Source organism: Hippocampus guttulatus, chromosome 12, assembly GCF_054856545.1.
Source record: "Hippocampus guttulatus isolate MCC_2025c chromosome 12, RoL_Hgut_1.0, whole genome shotgun sequence".
NCBI lineage: Eukaryota > Metazoa > Chordata > Actinopteri > Syngnathiformes > Syngnathidae > Hippocampus > Hippocampus guttulatus.
Window position 1 is genome coordinate 19311643 of NC_141272.1, and position 18091 is coordinate 19329733.

The 18091-nt window shown below is 42.3% G+C and overlaps 1 protein-coding gene across 2 annotated transcripts in view; it reads left to right on the forward strand.

Moving 5' to 3' along the window:
* Positions 1-605: 605 nt before the first annotated feature.
* Positions 606-18091, forward strand: part of LOC147197760 (unconventional myosin-Ic-like) — a 62612-nt gene continuing 45126 nt past the window's right edge. Inside the window, exons 1-2 of one of the 2 annotated variants that reach the window (XM_086125034.1) lie at positions 606-763; positions 909-1127. In XM_086125034.1, the coding sequence (XP_085981160.1) occupies positions 1038-1127 (90 nt within the window). In that variant the 5' untranslated portion in view covers positions 606-763; positions 909-1037. Of the gene's footprint in view, positions 764-908; positions 1128-6499; positions 6641-18091 lie in introns of those variants that run through there. The other variant, XM_086125037.1, reaches the window with a different exon arrangement.

Below are 18091 nucleotides of genomic sequence, written 5' to 3' on the forward strand. Positions count from 1 at the left end.
ACATACGTTAATGAGTGTGCATTGTGGGTGGACGTATCCCGCAGACGACTCGGGAAGTTCAAGTTCGATGATGTTTATTTGAAAGCAACAATCTGTTTATGTTCTCTGTCAACTTATGACTGTCGTACTCCGCCCCTGAAACTACCCTCATATCACTGATGTGTGCATGTCAGTGTGTGTTTTTGTGTGAAGGCCCTATAAGACTTATTGTCAGGCTCAGGAAGCACACCGCTATCAGAGCACAAGTCCTTTATTTGACACACAGGCCAACACGCGTACACACACACACACACACACACGCACACACACACACACACACATGCCATAGGCATTCCCAGTACCCGCCCAGTAGACTGAGTATGTGTTCCTTGTGTGTGTCTGTGTGTGTGTGTGTGTGTCTGTGTGTGTGTGTGTGTGTGTGTGTGTGCGCGCGTGTGTCTGAGCAGACCCATTAATTACCCAAAAGAAGCCAAGAGGAAATAGGATGAACTCCCTTCCCCCACTACTCTGGCCTCATATTTTTTCCTGCCACCTTTAAAGCTTGATTCCTGCAGTGTCTCAAACGTATTTCTTCACTGCACAAACTTATCTTCCCATACACAGCCAAAGTCCAGTAAGACTCACATCCTCTGCATGTGACGTTCATCTTGAGCCAAGCCCGAGCTCCACATCCTCCCATTTGCTCCCTCAGCCCGAGTGCTCACATCCTCTGTCTGCATGCGAAAGGAGGCTGGCCTCAGTGTGACTCTCAGCTGTTCAGAAGGTAACAAGCCATTTCTGAATCTCTGCCTTAATACTGACACTTTCTAGACATCATTTCTATTCCTCTCAAAATTCTGTCTTGAATAAAATATTTTTCTTCTTGAATGAGGCGGGCTGACAGATCACCGTTGCTGTTTTTTTCTCAGCCATCTCCTACAATGGTGGTTTGATAGCATCTCCGCTTGTGTTGAAGATTTGGTGACTTGAGTCCTGGGAATTATTATTTTCCTTGTCGAGGACGTATATCGGCAACACAGAAGCCAAGACGAGGCGCAATGATGGAACTCAGGATCCAGCTCATCCCAACAGGGGAAATCATTCTCTCCCCTGGGAAAAATGGGGAAAACTTCTGCCACAACTGCAAGGTCAGTTCACACCCCGCGGTCAGATCTCGTGTCAGAGTTTTCCTCTCGACCTTCATTCCACTCAGTGCAGCTAAGTAAGGGCAAATGAATACTGACAGGGCCAAGGTTACACCGAGTTCCTCACAAAATATTTGCAGCGCTAGTCCTGCCAGATACTCACAGCTCGCTTTTTCTCACGAAGAGTTTACTAACTGCAACAAATTCAACACTCGACTTGCTTGTCATCCCTTTGATTTAACTGACGACAACCTTGGAAAATGTATATCATGTTTTTACCTGAGATGAGTGAAAGTTATTAAAATTGTAATTTCCCCGAACGCAGTCATGTTGAGGCATGCAGGTCAAAATCCCGACAAATTTTCTCTTCATACTTTATTTAACCCTGTCATGCACAAATAATGATAACCTGTAACCTGATAAGCCACAGGTGTCAAACTCAAGGCCTGGGGGCCAGATCTGGCCCGCCACATCATTTTATGTGGCCCACGAAAACAAATCAAACATGTCAACTTCTACCATCATTGCTAAAATCTGGACTAAAATTTCAATTTCTCATATGTAATAAATATGAGTCATACTGTAAGCATTTTCTTGTTACCAAACCCCTCATTACAGTAACGTAGACTATCGTTGAATCAACCATTATTCTTGACTTCTTTAAATGCATTCACAGTCATAACGGCCCTCCAAGGAAAACGGTCACTTCAGTGTGGCCTGCGACAAAAATGAGTTTGACACCCCTGTGATAAGCTGTCCACTGTAGTAACCGCTGTCCCTGAAAGGGTTCAAATGAAATATTAAAGCAGCTGTGCTCTTTACTAAATGTTCTTTGCTGGAAGTCATTATTATGAGTGTACATACAACAGTACGAAACCTTCCCTGCAAGTTTGCATCAAATGTAACTGAAAGAAGTGCCACGTATCGTGAAAACCGTGCATTTTTTTATGCCAAAAGTGTCCGGTTATAGCAATGCGAGCAACTGTGACTTCTGACTAGATGCTGTACGAATATGGTGAAGAACTTGTCGAATTGTAGCTTGAAGATGAGCATTGCCAATAAAACATGATCCAGCTCATAGCTACCATCTTCATTCAAATGGCTCATTTATTTATTTTTCTATCCCACTGTTACTTTTTTTAATGACAAATTAAAAATGTAAGGGACAGTGGAAACACAAAGCTGACAAATAGGGTGTGCAGTAAAATGCATCCATCCATCAATCTATTTTGTGTACTGTTTGACTTGTTCAAGCTCGTGGGTAAGCAGGAGCCTCTGGCAGACGAAGTGAGAAGCAGGGTACATCCAAGGACTTATTACCACTAAATAATTTGAAAATGAATGGGAATTGAGTGTGTGCCAGTTGCATGAAAGTCAGCTAAATAAACCACTGCACAACCAATTGTGAAGTATTTAGCACATTATGGATGGACGGACACCTTTCAGAATAATTGTTGTTGTGTTTCTCTCCGAACATTGAAGATCACCTATATTTGTTGACATTGCAATGCATTTTGGGTCAACAACATTGCCCTGGTCCTCTCAATGATAATAGAATTGCTTTAGACTAAAAATGACATCACAGTTGCTCAGGGCTCAGGTCACAATCAATCACAGCTCAACAGTTTTCTGAAACTCAGCCATGATTGGCTGTTACCTGAGTGTAATCGGTGGTGTCCGACTGCGTTGTGTTTAAGAATATGGATGACGCACAACAGGATTTCTTGTGTTGGTTACCTTTCATGGTCTCAATCACGAAGCCTGACGAAAACAGCAGAAAACAATGTCCTCCCGTCAATTAGAGTGATACGGCATGCCCCGACAAATTATATGGCACAGCAATGTATTCAATTGAAACTTGTAAATTCATTCATTCATTTTCCGATCCGCTTTATCCTCACAAGGGGGGTGCTGGAGCCTATCCCAGCTGTCTTTGGGCAGTAGGCGGGGGAGACCCTGAACTAATTGCCTGCCAATCGCAGTGCACACAGAGACGAACAACCATTTATGCTCAGACTCACATATAAGGACAATTTCGAGTGTTCCATTAACGTGCCATGCATGTTTTTGGAATGTGGGAGGAAATCGGAGTACCCGGAGAAAACCCACGCAGGCCCGGGGAGAACATGCTAACTTCACACAGGGAGGCCGGAGCTGGGATGCATATGACCTGCATACGGTGCCGCCTTTCACACACATTGTGTGGATTTGATTCCTGGTCAGGCTCCCATATACTGTAGTACCCAGCCACTGCTGGTCCCAAGCACAATTAAAAATTGGGTGGGGTGTGTTAGGAGGGGCATCCCGTGTTAAAACAGTGCCAAGCTAATCATGCAAGTGACTCACAGTGTTGACCCTGAAAGTCCCAACAGTGCGCTGCACATGACTTCCAAACATGTTAAGCATTTAATCTATATGGGAGGCATACAGTTTCAGACAGTAGAAAATAGTAATGTTATGCTGTCATCTTGACAGAAAGAGTTTCGAGACCCCATGCATTTCTCATAAACTAGTTTTATCCTACAATTTCCATGCGGGAGTGAAATGACAGACACACCACTCCCATACGTTTTGGCGTGAACACAGTAAATATGGTATGCTCTTTGCACATTTGGGAGGACAGCACAGGAAAAAAAAAGACAGCTGATGTCTAACATCTATTTACAGTATCTAAGGAATGAGGGGAGTAGGCTTTTTAAAATCACTCCCCCTGTGGGAGGATTCATTTCGAATGTACAGTGTAGGAATGTGTGGTTAATGAAGCGTGTTCATGTGAGCTGTTTAGAGACAATTGGGGAGGTGTGGAATGTACTGGAGCTCGGATCGGAGGAAACGACAAAGAAATTCCAGTACATTGCCTCATTCTTTCCCCCCTCTTTCTACATTCCTCCTGGGTCATTCACTATATATCTGAGAGTGCAAAGTGTGTGTGTGTGTGTGTGTGTGTGTGTGTGTGTGTGTGTGTGTGTGCATGTAAAAGAGCTTCAGTTATTTCATGCTGAATCAATCACTCCCCCCTCTGGCTATGGCAGTATATTACAGTCCAGCGCTGCATTGATTGCCATCTGTACCAATTGAGGTCACCTTCACAGCGTAGGTCTGTGGTTACATGATTGGCATATATCTCAAATGCTGGACTGGAGCTGAAATCACAATCACGTTGTTGAAAAAAAATAGCCAAGCAGACATTTGGAATAATGTTATTAATTTATCACCATGTCGTTTTTCATGCTTTCCATAGAGGACATTGAAGTCGTGACCTCGCTACTTTTCAGGGAAGCTATTTTGGTAGCATAGAACACTAGAGTGGATCAAGCTGGGTATTACTCTGAACTGTAATTTCCTTGTACACACTGTACCCATATATATAAATGTAATGCAATTTAAAAAAAAGTAGGGCTATAAATATAGGTTAGAGAGTTCCATTCCTACAGCAGCAACATAACCCAAATTTGTACTGAAGTCAGAATGCGCTGTTAACTATTGCAGTACTAACGCCGTAACTACAGTAAGGATATTGTATGTATGAAAAACCTGGCTGTGTGAAGTGTGCGTGTTCTCCCCGCGCCTGCATGGGTTTTTTTCCCGGTACTCCGGTTACCTCCCACATTACCAAAACATGCATGGCAGGTTGATTGGACGCTCTAAATTGTCCCTAGGTGTGAGTGTGGGCGTGGATGGTTGTTCGTCTATGTGTGCTCTGCGAATGGCTGGCAACCAGTTCAGGGTGTCCCCCACCTACTGCCCGAAGACAGCTGGGATAGGCACCAGCACGACCGGGACCCTTATGCAGATATGCAGATTAGAAAATGGATGGATGGATGGATGTAGCAACAAACTAACAATGCACTCTAAACATTAATATAAACTTTAAGAAGAGGAGTTCATATTAGTGGTGTGCCGGTGCGCATGAGCACCGCAAATTGGACAACAATGCGCTCCAGTTCAAATCTATCATGACACTTTTGCACACAAGAATAATATATATTTTACATTTGTTATTAGACAGTGGACAAATGGGTTGTATGAAGGCCACCGGCGAAATGGTTATCTCTGTGTCGCTGTGCCGCGGCTCCAACGATTTGTCAAAATATGTCCTTGCTGTCCATGGTGCAAAAAAAAAAAGATTGGGCACTGGACTGCTGCTGCAGGGAAGTGTCCTGTACTAGCTGATCACACTGCAAGTCAGTGGTGACCAATTCATTTTTCGAATGGGTCACTAAACTCAATTGCGTTAAATATGAATTTAATGAATTTTTAGAAAACACCAAATTGATTTGTTTTAATAAGCTGCCATTGTGTAATTTATCTGCAATTGGCTGGCATCCGGTTCAGGGTGTCCCTCGCCTACTGCCTGAAGACGGCTGGGATAGGCTCCAGCACCCCCTGCGACCCTTGTGAGGATAAAGCGGATCGGAAAATGGATGGATGGATGAATTATTATGATATAATAATTAGGAAATACAAAGTGAAAACTGAAAAAAAAAACAGAAAAAAGTTTAATCAGGTATGTTAAAATTTCATATCGACACATAATGATAAAACTTGCCCAGATGTGTTTCAAGTATTCCATGAAGCCGATGGTTCAGGGGGAAAAAAGAACACCTAACAACAATCTTTGGTACTCCTTTGAGGACCATACCAATTTTTTAATGCACACCCCTGCTTATAAATGTACAAGTACCGGTACATATACTCACAGAAATTGCACCCTAATTGGCATTTGAAAGTAGTGACATGGATGCAGTTAATTTACAAAAACGTCCTTTCAGCCACGCATGCCATTTACCTCCTGACAGCAGAACTGTCTCAAGAGGATGCCGGTGACTGGTATCGGTGACTGGTATTGGCAGCCTTCGTGAGAACTTGATAGCTCGAAATTTGGCTGGTAAACTCCAAACACTTTTTTCGAATTTGGGGGTTCCACAGTAAAGTACGCAGCATACAAGTACGGCCGCTGAGTGTTTGTACTTGAAGCAATGACGACATGGTGCCGGCTTTGCTCAAAATAAACACATCGTTCACGCTTCAACCGCCGTGATGGGTTCTGTCCAAATTTCCTGGTTTAGGTTGGTTTGTAGCCCTTCGGTGAAAGAGAAGGAAGGGGCTAATTTCCACACCACTCCCATTGAGCCTTTTCGGGAAGTTCTGACGCAATTGTCATGTTTTCGTTTCATCACAGCAGAACTTATCACAACACTTATGAGATATTCATGCAACTTCATTTGTGTGCATGTGTGTTAGTTAGTTAGTTGTGTGAGCGTGTGTGTGTGTGTGTGTGAGCGCGTGTAGAGAGAAGAGAGTGAGTGTGGCGCTGTCGCAGAGTCCCGCGCGTGTAGAGGAGGGTGGGAATGGGTGTGGGAGCAGTGGGAGGGTCCGGAGGAAGCCGCCGGCAGCACTGACAGACACCAAGCACCGAAGCGACATAGTCACGCCGAACTGGACCGACTTTGTCAGCTTTACTGCTTCGAGGAACCCGACAAGAACATCACCTCGTTTGACCGCGACTGTTTAAGGTACGTCCTGCCCACGCATGGCACACTCCCCGACCTAGCATAAAGTGCCCGCACGCACTGTCGCTGGATTGCGTTAAACGTTAACTTTTGCCAACGTTTCCTGCTTCGTGGGGGGGGGAGTTGCTCCTTCGGCCACGCTTTTGAGACATTGAGGAAGCTATTTAGAGTGATTTCTGGCATTGTGTCGTGCTGGCTTGTGGAGGATGTTGAATGAGCCTGCAAGGGGTGGAAACGCTGTGCCGAACGCCATTGATGTTATAGCATTTGAACTACGTATCAAGTTCGTAATCAACGCATTAAAAGTCGCGCTCCGCGCATGTATATAAGTCCGAATAAATTGGAATCATTTTAGTTGGGCATGAACCCATGACATCAATAGTGAATTCCTTTCAATTTATTCATACATTCATTCATAACGTCACTGCTACTTAAAACTGTGACTTCGTCCAGTGTCGTCATCACCAGGTGACTCAGAAAATCTTCATTCAACAGCCCACATAAACGGCAGATTGCTGGCAGAGTTTTGTGTCTATTTATAGAGCTAAAACCAGCACCGTTTAAAGTTTAGCTGGCATGGACAGTTCGAAATATAGAATAAACACACTGGAGTTCGGAATGCCATTTCAGCGTGACATGTAGCCTTGGTTGTCTTTTTATGGAGCCAGTCAGCGATATGGCGAGGTCGTTAAAAAGCAGCAAACTTCAATGACTTGCTTTGTGTGGGCATTTATTTCGTATTTAACAAACCAAGAATGTATTTGGGAGCAGACACCTCACAATGAGGGTGGATTTTGCTGAGAAAGTGCCACAGAGGGTGTGAACGGTTTGTCAGCAAGCTTGTCCACCTGTGAAGCTTTGTGTAGTCTGTAAAAACAAAGCATCTGTCAGACAGTGCGACGTGTTTGAATCCAAATATATGGCACTGCATTAAAAAAGAAAAATCTGCATAATAGGGTGTAACAAAAATGCATTGAATTGTAGCCAACACATTAGTTCCACTTTAAAACATATTGAGATGCATATCATATTGTCTTTTATTAGAGAGATATGTCTTTGTAGGAAATGCCCCATTTACAGACCTGACAAGTCCATTCATTTGGGAATTTCTCCATTGTGCTAAAAATAAAGGTTTTCTTATCTTATATGTATTTAAAATGACAACAAGAAACTCTTTGCATCATACCCTCTTGATCAGAGCAGCACTATATTGAATCGAACTGCAGTCCCACTGAATCAAACCAAACTGAATCATTCTACTTTGAAATCCAAACCGTCCTACAAATGCATCGCACCCTATGTATTGCTTTACATATCAAATCGTCTTATATTGGAGAATTGCCCACCTCAACTGCATAATGATATGTTTGTGAGATGATCTGTACTGTACAGTTTCTGACAGTTTTATCTGCTGTTATTCGTAGGATTTGTAATTTGTGTAACATGGCAAAAAAGTCTGGAAATTATTTGTTTTTGTTTACTTTTCTGGCAAAATTGTATCGTACCGACACTAAAATATGTGTGGTAAATACTGAATTGTAGTGTCTCTTTAACTGAGACCATTATCTAGTGCTGCCAGAAGTAACCCCTCCCCAAAAAATAGTTATGCCTTCAGCCAAACTTCCACTCCACCACTGCAGTGGAAGGCACAAGGTAAAAGTTCCTGCTCTGCAGCCAGCGACATTTTCATGTTATTTTCTGCCTCTATGGCCAAAATGAGACCGACACATAGACACACATATATGTGTATATACAAGTCAGGGTCGGGTGCGGTCCCTCTACTATACACCATTGTGGTCGTAGGGTTATATTGCACTTTGGGTGATGCAATGAAAAATAGAACATGAAGAAAGGCGCCAGCATTGGTGGGGAAAAATTCCTCTGTGCTCAATCTACTTGGAACAGCTGACCTGTTGCCTCAAGGTCATGTGGGGGGCAGGACTTCTAGCATTGAGGGCCTGTCTGCAGCTGCCTCCTGGAACTAAGATGACAGGCACTCAGCTGTAAATGTGATATAATCCCCTTTAAATGGCAGTCCTTGCTTGGGGGATGATAGATCCTGAAGAGGGGTTGTGTGGCACTGTTTTTGGCTGAAAGGACATCTAATGTAAGGAAATCAACAGCTGTTTGAACAAAATACACAATTGTTAAATATTCTGGCTAGTTTAATTGACTTACCGTAATTTCAGGACCACAAAACACACCTGTTTAAAAGCTGTAACAAAACATTTAGCAATTAAAAAAACAATTTGTACACACGTTGGCCGCTTCCTATTAATCTCCACGTTATGGGATATTTGCAAAGGAAGACACCAGACAGATGGACTTTTAAAAACTTTTACTGATATTAAACACTGGTTGACGCTACGCCCCCCCACCTCTCCAAACAATGCAGAATGCAGCAAATTTCACTGTAATGTGTCAGAACCTCTCAGTCTTCTCTCTTAAAGGCAATGGAGCCTTTGGAAACCAGTTTGTTACCTGTTGGGGAGATGCAGGGGCTGCACAGACTTATTCTAAGTCGGATATGCTGTCCCCAAATAAACGACAGATAAACGGCCGAGAGATTGGGGTCATACTGCAAAGATGGCTGTATTTATGGCACTTGTTCCCTATGCTCATTTAATTCGACTCGATGCTTATTTTCACTCTACTATATCCTCTATATTCGCTCCTACTATTGGTAAATTTATTGACGGCTTGGAGCTCGTCAGTAAAAAATTCATAAATAAACTGTGCCACATTATAAATACCAGGGTTCAAAAAGTGGGAAAAAAGCAGTGGGGTATAATCCGGAAAATACGCAAAGTGTGATTATTCAAAACGAAACGTACCAAGTATTGTTGTCAAGACCATTTTCACAAAATTTCCACCCCATGGTGAGTTTTGTTTCTTTTGGACTGCACTTGCACAGAGGGTTACTTTTTAAAAATGCTTTTTTATTTTTTACTTCCATTGCCTCTTGGGGATTTTTTTTACAATCTTAATGAGCTGCTTTTGGTGATATTTTGGTCTCTGACAAAGTTGCGGCTTAGCCCAGATGTCGGCCCACTTCTACACTGTAAGTTCTGGACTCTGTTCCATTGCAAGCACAATACAAAGATCTTGTGAAATGTTTGATTTTGTTCTTTTTAGAGGATGATAGTGTGAGAATTATGAATGATGATGGATTATTTCTGAAGTTTACAAACAGACGGCAACATTTTCTGTAGCTGTTTTGGAAACCATCAAACTAATCTCTCATTATTGTTGCAATGGTTTCTTTGGACATGTTCGCTTTTGCATGGAAATGACTTCTGCTGCAGTTAATTAAACACACTATTGTCAGTTAAGTTTTAGTAGTCTTTAGTTTTACAATACACACACATAATACATCCTGATTTATATTGCGCTTTCACAACCGCTGCAGCTGTAAACAAAGCGATTAACAAAACAGTTAATATAAAGTAAAATAATAAACACAACACATAAAAAACACGGACAGTCTTTAGTTTTAGAAGTCCTGGCACCAGCCTTACAGTTCTTGTTTTTCCAAAGCACAGTTCACCGTGGTACTGACCAAAGTTCCCTCTAATTTTCCATGCGCCTGAGCATTCACACAAACTTCTCTGAGCATTCCTTGGACCACAATGAGCAACATCAGACATGCACATGGCAGCCGAATCAGTATCACACCTGTCCAACACCTGCGATTGTAAAAAGTTACATGATGTAGCATGTGACAAAAAAATTCAAATCACCTTTATATCAAAATAGAACATATCGTTGAATGGAGATTTGTTGAATAAAATCGGCCCAAATTTGTAACTTTTTTTTGGGGGGGGGCACACTAGTTATTTTAACTCATTCACTCCCAAAGATGTATTTAGATGTCTTTTCAGACGCCACACATTTAATCCCAGCTCCTCATTTTATATTGACTGGACTTGAAAAGGGTCTGAAAATGTCTGGGTTTAAGGTGTGGCGTCTGAAAAGACATTTAAAGACGTCTTTGGGAGTGAATGAGTTAAGCATAATTAATTAAGCCAATCTGTATAACTATGGTCCCACACGGTCCACTCATAAATAATAGAATACATCCATCCATCCATTTTCCGAACTGCTTGATCCTCACTAGGGTCGCGGGGGGTGCTGGAGCCTATCCCAGCTGTCTTCGGGCAGTAGGCGGGGGACACGCTGAATCGGTTGCCAGCCAATCGCAGGGCACACAGAGACGAACAACCATCCACGCTCACATTCACACCTAGGGGCAATTTAGAGCTTTCAATCAGCCTGCCATGCATGTTTTTGGAATGTGGGAGGAAACCGGAGTACCCGGAGAAAACCCACGCAGGCCCGGGGAGAACATGCAAACTCCACACAGCCAGGTTTTTCGGCCGGAGCTGGAATCGAACCCGGTACCTCGGCACTGTGAAGTCGACGTGCTAACCACTGGACTACCGGGCCGCCTAATAGAATACATGTCATTTAATAAAAGGCAAAAATTCCCACTCACCTGACCTTTGAAACGCATGATAGAGCCTCTTTCAAGTGGCTCGTAAACTATGTCCATGTTTGGACTTCCTGAACGAAGCGGCCCTCGCGTTGCCTGCAGCCTTTCATCTGTGGTGAGTGTGAGTGAAAGTGTGTCAATGTATATATCAGCCTATCGTCGAACAACTGAGTACGCACCGTCAGTCGCACGACTGAAACTGTCATGGAAGTGGGAATAGTGTGTGGTAGACTTGCGCACATTTCCACCTGATCTGATGGAGTAAATATGCTCACAGCTCGCAGCTGGTCTCATTACATCACGATTCTCAATCATATAGTCACCCAGCCCTACTTATATTTCCCTGTGGAAGGTAATCGACGGGGTGGGGTGTTGGCTCATGCCTTCCTACCCCCCAAAAAGAAAAAAAGGATCTCAAGGATCGTGTTTAAGGTGGTTTTATTTTCTATTTTCTGTGCATATGTCACATCACTTCCTGTGTATGTCCTTCTCTTCCTTCTCTATTTTTGAGGCTGTTCCTTATTTTGGAATAAGTGTCTGAAAAAGGTCACGGAAAGCCAAAGGAACAGCAATGCATGTGCCCAGATTATTTTGACGACTAATAAACTGCGGTCTGGCGCAAAATGCTGGAACAATCAAGTTTTGTGCAACAACAGATATATTTTTCCTGATGATGTTGGTCAAATTAAGTTTGCCAGTTTCAAATCCACTAAAGCATCCCTACAGCACAACATTCCCATGATCATGTTTGCAGCTAAATTTTTCCATCCATCCATCCATGATCTGATCTGTTTCTCCTCAGGAGGCTCGCGGATGTACTTAAAGGCTATCCCAGCTGTCTTCAGGCAGTGGGGCGGGGTTACACCCTGAACTGGTTCCCAGCCAATCGCAGGGCACACATATACAAACAACTATTCACACTCACAAACACACCAAAGGACAATTTAGAGTGTTCAATCAACCGACCATGCATGTTTGGGAATGTAGGAGGAAACCGGAGCACCCGGAGAAAACCCACGCAGGCACAAGTCCACACAGGAAGGCCGGGACCGAATCAAATCCCGCACAGTCGGGCCAATGCGCTAACCAGTCGACTACCATGCCACCCTAGTCGAATTATTGTGAATTTCAATTTCTTAGAAAAATTTTGCATGGCGAATCTTGCACTGTTGTGCAAAGGGCGGGTCCTGGGTTTATGACTGAGTACCGTTTCTATGGCGGCAGTTTTACGTAAGTCGAAAATTAACCACCGATGTTAACTACGCCATCTGCGACGGCTGTATAAACTCAAGCATGGAGTTCTAGGGAGTAGTTTTGGACCTTCTCCTAAGATAACAGAAGCACCGATATCAAAAGTAGACTCAGCCACGATTATGACTGATAAGGCAGAATGTACCAGCTGCCTACAGCTTATCAGACGTATTTTCATGCCATTTACAATGAAGTCTACTTTTCACTCCATATGGAAAGTTTGATTGCATGACCTCAATGGAGAACTGCTCTTGCTTCGACAAGTTTGTGAGAGCCAGCAAGCAAAAAAGGTCAAAGTGTTTGGATGATGTAGCAATATGACAATTGGAGGCAAGAGAAGGGTCTACTCAAATGGGTGAAAAAAAAGGACAAGTCAGACAAAAGATTGAATGTGCTTCAGTCAGTTGTGTGGGTGTGCGTGCGTGTGACAGTGCGCATGTGTGTGTGTGAGACTGTGTTGGTGAGACAATGTTTGTGTGTCGGAGTAAACCAGAGAGGGAATACATGGTACGTTTAAGCCTGTGGAACAGCTACTCAATTCTTTCCCACATCCCAAAGGTAGCACAGTGAACCTTGCCCTGCTGGGACAAAGTGTTCTGAGTTACTGCTTGGAGCCAGTATTGCGGCTCTGACTGCTGTGGGATTGGAAACCACCCTCAAAATGAGGCCACATCTATACCAGCCCCGTTGCCATTTTTGTACATACAGAATCGAGGGTGTGTCGCTCTCTCTCTCTTGCTCTCTCTCTCTCGCTCTATTTTTGCCTTCGTTGTCTTGAAAGTTTGTTAAAGGGACCATGACTGTTAAAAGATGATGTTAAATATGGGTGTTGTCATCTCTAATTAAACTTCGGGAATGTTTCTCCAAACCTACTGTAAAACTATTTTGTTACCTCGCAGCGGGGGCAAAGATAATGTAACTACAAGTAACGTATTGCTCAACTCTTTCCTTATGACAACAATAATATCACGATTAACATAACCTACTGTAAATGAGACAACTCAATGTTTTAAAAAAAAAGTAATAAATAAAAAATAGCTCCTGTTGCATAGCATACCCTTGAATCTGATATGACGCTGATTAATTGCTCTTTCACAGTTCAATATTTGATTCAAAAAACAAAGTATAGCCAATTGGATAGTTCTAATAGCTCTATTTTAAATTGATTTATGGATACTGTACTGTAAGAAAAGGATGTGATTCATCACAATAGCAGTATTTTGCCCTACCTTAAAAATTTGAACCTCTCAACCCTGATGCCAACTTGGTCACCTCATGTTACATCTGCCAAAGACCCATATTTATTTGGTCCATCTTCAACATTGGTCCACTACCCACACATGGAAGAAAGTAAGGTGGTCAAAGCAATAAAAAAAATAAAATAAAAAAACCCCACTGATCTCATAATATGAACGGTCTAACAACCAAAAATAGACTTTTCACCTGTAAATGTAGCATTAAGTAACAATTTATGCTGCCTGTCCAAATAGTCTGTGTTGTGTTCAGCTCATCCATGAAGACAGTTATCCCTGTGTTTATAACATGGTCATAATATGGTGATCTTTGCTCTTCGTACTTGCAGTTCCTCTCTGCCTGCTTTCCCAGCCATGCTGTCAGTGCTGTTGGTGTTGTTGACACACCCAACCACCCTCTGCAATCAGACACCAAAACCTCATTGTGTTGATGGAACACAGCATAAAGTGGTTATTTGGGGTGAAAGAATGGAGGACTTTCCTACTGAAATAGAAATTGTCAAACGCCACCCATGTTTAGAATGTATTGAATTAAGAAACTCGTGAACAGTATTTTATAGAGGGGAGGCCTTTAGGAGGGATTTGTGGACATCACTTGTTGCGTTTAACCCATCTGGAATAAATTCGCTCCCCCAGGAAAAGGTGTCGATTCTGCCGAGAATAGTCCTGATTCTGTATAGAGTAAATCTTGATTCCGTGACTTGAAAGTTGATATTCGACAGGCTAAAAAAAATTAAAATAAAAAATAAAAATGACCAGTTATAAAGCAAATTCATGTACTTATGAAGTAAAAATTCTTGTTGGAAAACCAAAACACTGTGGAGTGTACTAATTCAACTAGACAGACAGCTCATTTCATACCGGCGACAATGACGTGACGTCATCTTTGCTAGCCATCTCCGTTACGCGGCGTCATTTTTGCTCGACATCTCCATTACGTGGCGCCATCTTTACGAAAGGTCCCCATGAAATGAAGAGATGGAAAAGCGTCGCTTTATTGCCCCAGAATAATTCCACCACCTTGTTCAATGCTCTTTTGTCGATATAAGATGACAAAAAATGAGTCCCTACACATTGGCTCACATTTACTTCCGTAAATACTCCAGCGTGTCGTGTCTCTTGCATGTTTCGCTCAATGTCGTGCTTTATGTGCATGCGTGTCACATTACGGGCACATTTCTCTTTGTCATGTGAACGAGATCATAAAAAAGCGTATTTACCCCCCGCCCCCCCAAAAAAAAAAATCTAAATCAAAATTGGATATCATCGCATACCTCGGGTGTGAATGTAGCCAGTGTGACCACGACATCGAGCTGCCCGGATGAAAGCTGTATTCTGCACTTCACCCTTATTTCCGTGGACTTCTTTCAATTCCGCGAAGAGCTTTAAAATCCACCGTAAATTTCGCGATCGCGGATTCCTGCGGGGAGTACCGTATTTACCGCACTGGATTATGAGGCGCACCTTCAATGAATGGCTATTTTGTAAATTTTTTTTCATACATTGGACGCTTCACATTATAAGACGCAATCTACAATGCCTCCACTAGATGGTGCTACGCTCCTTCCATTCAACTCGAGAGGCATCCGTTCAACTTGAGAGGCGTTCATGACCGCCTCTGAAAAATGTAAATGAACTATTACTGTTCTTGAATGAAACTACGAAAATTGAAAATAATGCATCAAAACAGAAAATCAAGCGTGGCAATCACAAAATAAATTCTATATTCCCCTACAGAATTTATTTTGTGATTTCCTCACTTGATTTTCTTCGTGGTTTCATTCAAGTAATAATTAATTTACGTTTTTCGGAGGTGGCCATGAACGCCTCTCGAGTGGAACGGAAAAAGGCACGGAGACGGACAAAGACGTACAGTACCTGTATTTGTTGAGACTGTGAAAATCATTAATAAAGTCTGCGTTTAAAAATAAATAAATAAAACCACAGCTCTCCTTTTTTCAACAAATACAGGTGAGTCTTTGTCCGTCTCCGTGCCTTCTCTTCTTCCATTCAACTCGAGAGGCGTTCATGACCGCCTCCGAAAAACGCATTGGCATTTCCTTGATCATAGCGCCACGACTACTACGATCAGATGTCAGTAGTAGTTATTTATTCCTTTGTTGTGTATTCACAAATGATGAAATCACAATATAAATTCTGTAGGGGTGGCTATCAAATTTATTTTGTAATATCCTCGCTTGCTTTTCAGTTTTGATGTATTATTTTGAATTTTTGTAGTTTCGTTGAAGTAATCATTAGTTTACGTTTTTCGGAGGCGGTCTTGAACGCCTCTCGAGTCGAACGGAAGAAGGCACGTAGACAGACAAAGACTTACCTACAGTATATTTGTTGAGACTTTTTAAAAAAATGAACACCACAGCTCTCCTTTTTTCGGAGCTGCAACAAAAACTTATTTTATAAAGCAGCGACACAGTTCACTGAACCAACAGCAAGTTACAACATTGGATGCATGTCTCCAGGAAGGAGCCATCTTGGAGTCGATGTATTACCGTAATGACGATACACAAGTCGCACCGGATTTTAAGGCGCTCTGTGAGCTTTTAAGAAAATTGAAGACTTTTTGGTGCGCCCTATAGTGCGGAAAATACGGTAAAAAAATCTATTCAGAGATTTCTTTCCAATCTACTTGATAGATTTCCTTTAGCAAAGCATGTTTTTCCATGTCAGCGTCATACATATTTTTCTATTCTTTCTTTATTTGTTTGATTGTTTTGGTTGGTCGGTCCTTTTGGGCCTGCCTTGAATGGTTTTGTAGATTTTGTGCCAAAATACAGAGTGTCGCAGACACCACCCATTTCCCCGTAAACACTTGTAAATGTAGCTTTAGAGCTTGATACAATGAAGTACAGGCAAATCTAGTCAAGTACAACTTTATTGTCAAATGTGCAGTGTGTGCAACATACAGCGCAGATGAAATGTCTTCCCTCTCAAACAGACAACAGGCAGTGTGTGCTGTGCGATTGACATCTTGCGTGACATAGAGGCATAGCAGATGTCATTGTAAAAGTAGTTACAGAAACCAGTTGGAAACGCTCATTTTGTCTGACAGGAAAAATGAAGCTATCCACTTCAAATGTGTTTATTTCTTTGAAGTGATTATTAATTCAGGCAGTGTGTCTGTTAGCACGGTTACCACTATTTGGTGACATACGTTACGTCATACAATAGATTGCCATTTTGACACAGTTTTGTCTACACTGATACAACTGCACACCTTACGTCGTTAATATTTCATTCACACTGACCAAAGTCTGCTGGAAGGACAAGCCTTATTTTTGCAGAGGCTATTCCTATTAGTCAATGTAAATAAGTCTCTAATTTTGAATGCTTTGTTAGCACGCTCGTCAATTATTCACTCGGGCGCTCACAGGTTTAACCTTCTTTATGAAGCAGTTGCTTCTTCAATAAAGGGCGTAAATTACAACAGAAAACATAGCTTGTGCTTTCTAGATCATTTCTGGCAGCCATGCCTTGCCCACCCGAAGGGTACTCGGAGCCTTGGCTATGGTGACAAACAGAAAACCAGTGTCCTTATGAAGACTTTAAGAGCTTCTTTTCTCACCGCGTACCTTTTTGTTAACCTTTAACTGAGACCTTTCATGGGCCTTTGATAAAGTCGGAACAATTTGAACAGGTGTGGCCTTGAATTTGGCAGGAGGGAGGCTGAGAAGACCAGGCAGTGTTGGACTATACTAACAAACAACCCCCCCCCCCCCCCCCCAAACAAACATGCATGTCTAAAAAGCAAATGAATACAAGTACAGTTGATGAATAAAATCAGCATCACTGGAGAAACTTGACCGACTACATGCTGGTCTTTACCTGATTATTAGTGTCAAAGGTGAGTGTGTGCAAGTTTGGGTCTTGGATTGGACCTCTCAACTGGTTACACCCACTGATGCGACCCACTTTTTCCAAGGTCATTAAGTCACGACTAGGATTGGGCATTGGGTCGCAGATCGATTGGTATCGGGACTAGCATTCCGATTCTCCCAGGATAGTTCACATTTTAAGATTTCAGTTACACGTTACATACCGGGGTTACGAATGAAGTTTTGGCGTTTCCAAAGTCAATACTCTTTGCCGCAAAGATCTTTGCCTCCCTGTGGCTTTCGATGTGGATTCAATCTTTTTAGCATTCATTTTTAAGTTCTTGCCTGAATTCCGCCGGCTGAGAATCACTGATCTAGGGTGTGATTAGTACATGTAGCAATCAGCAATTCCTTCCAACAGTTTAAATGATTGTCAGAACCAGATTACTGCATATGCTGTGAAATAAACATAGCAGATTAATATTCCCATTTGTGCAATCTTTATTGGTCACCAGTGGAACAAATCTTTTGATAACAATACAAATGTCTTCAATTGATGCTTGGGATGGGAGGATTAATTTCTCCATGGTGAAACTGGAAGGGTGCTGTTTGTCCCCCAAATAAG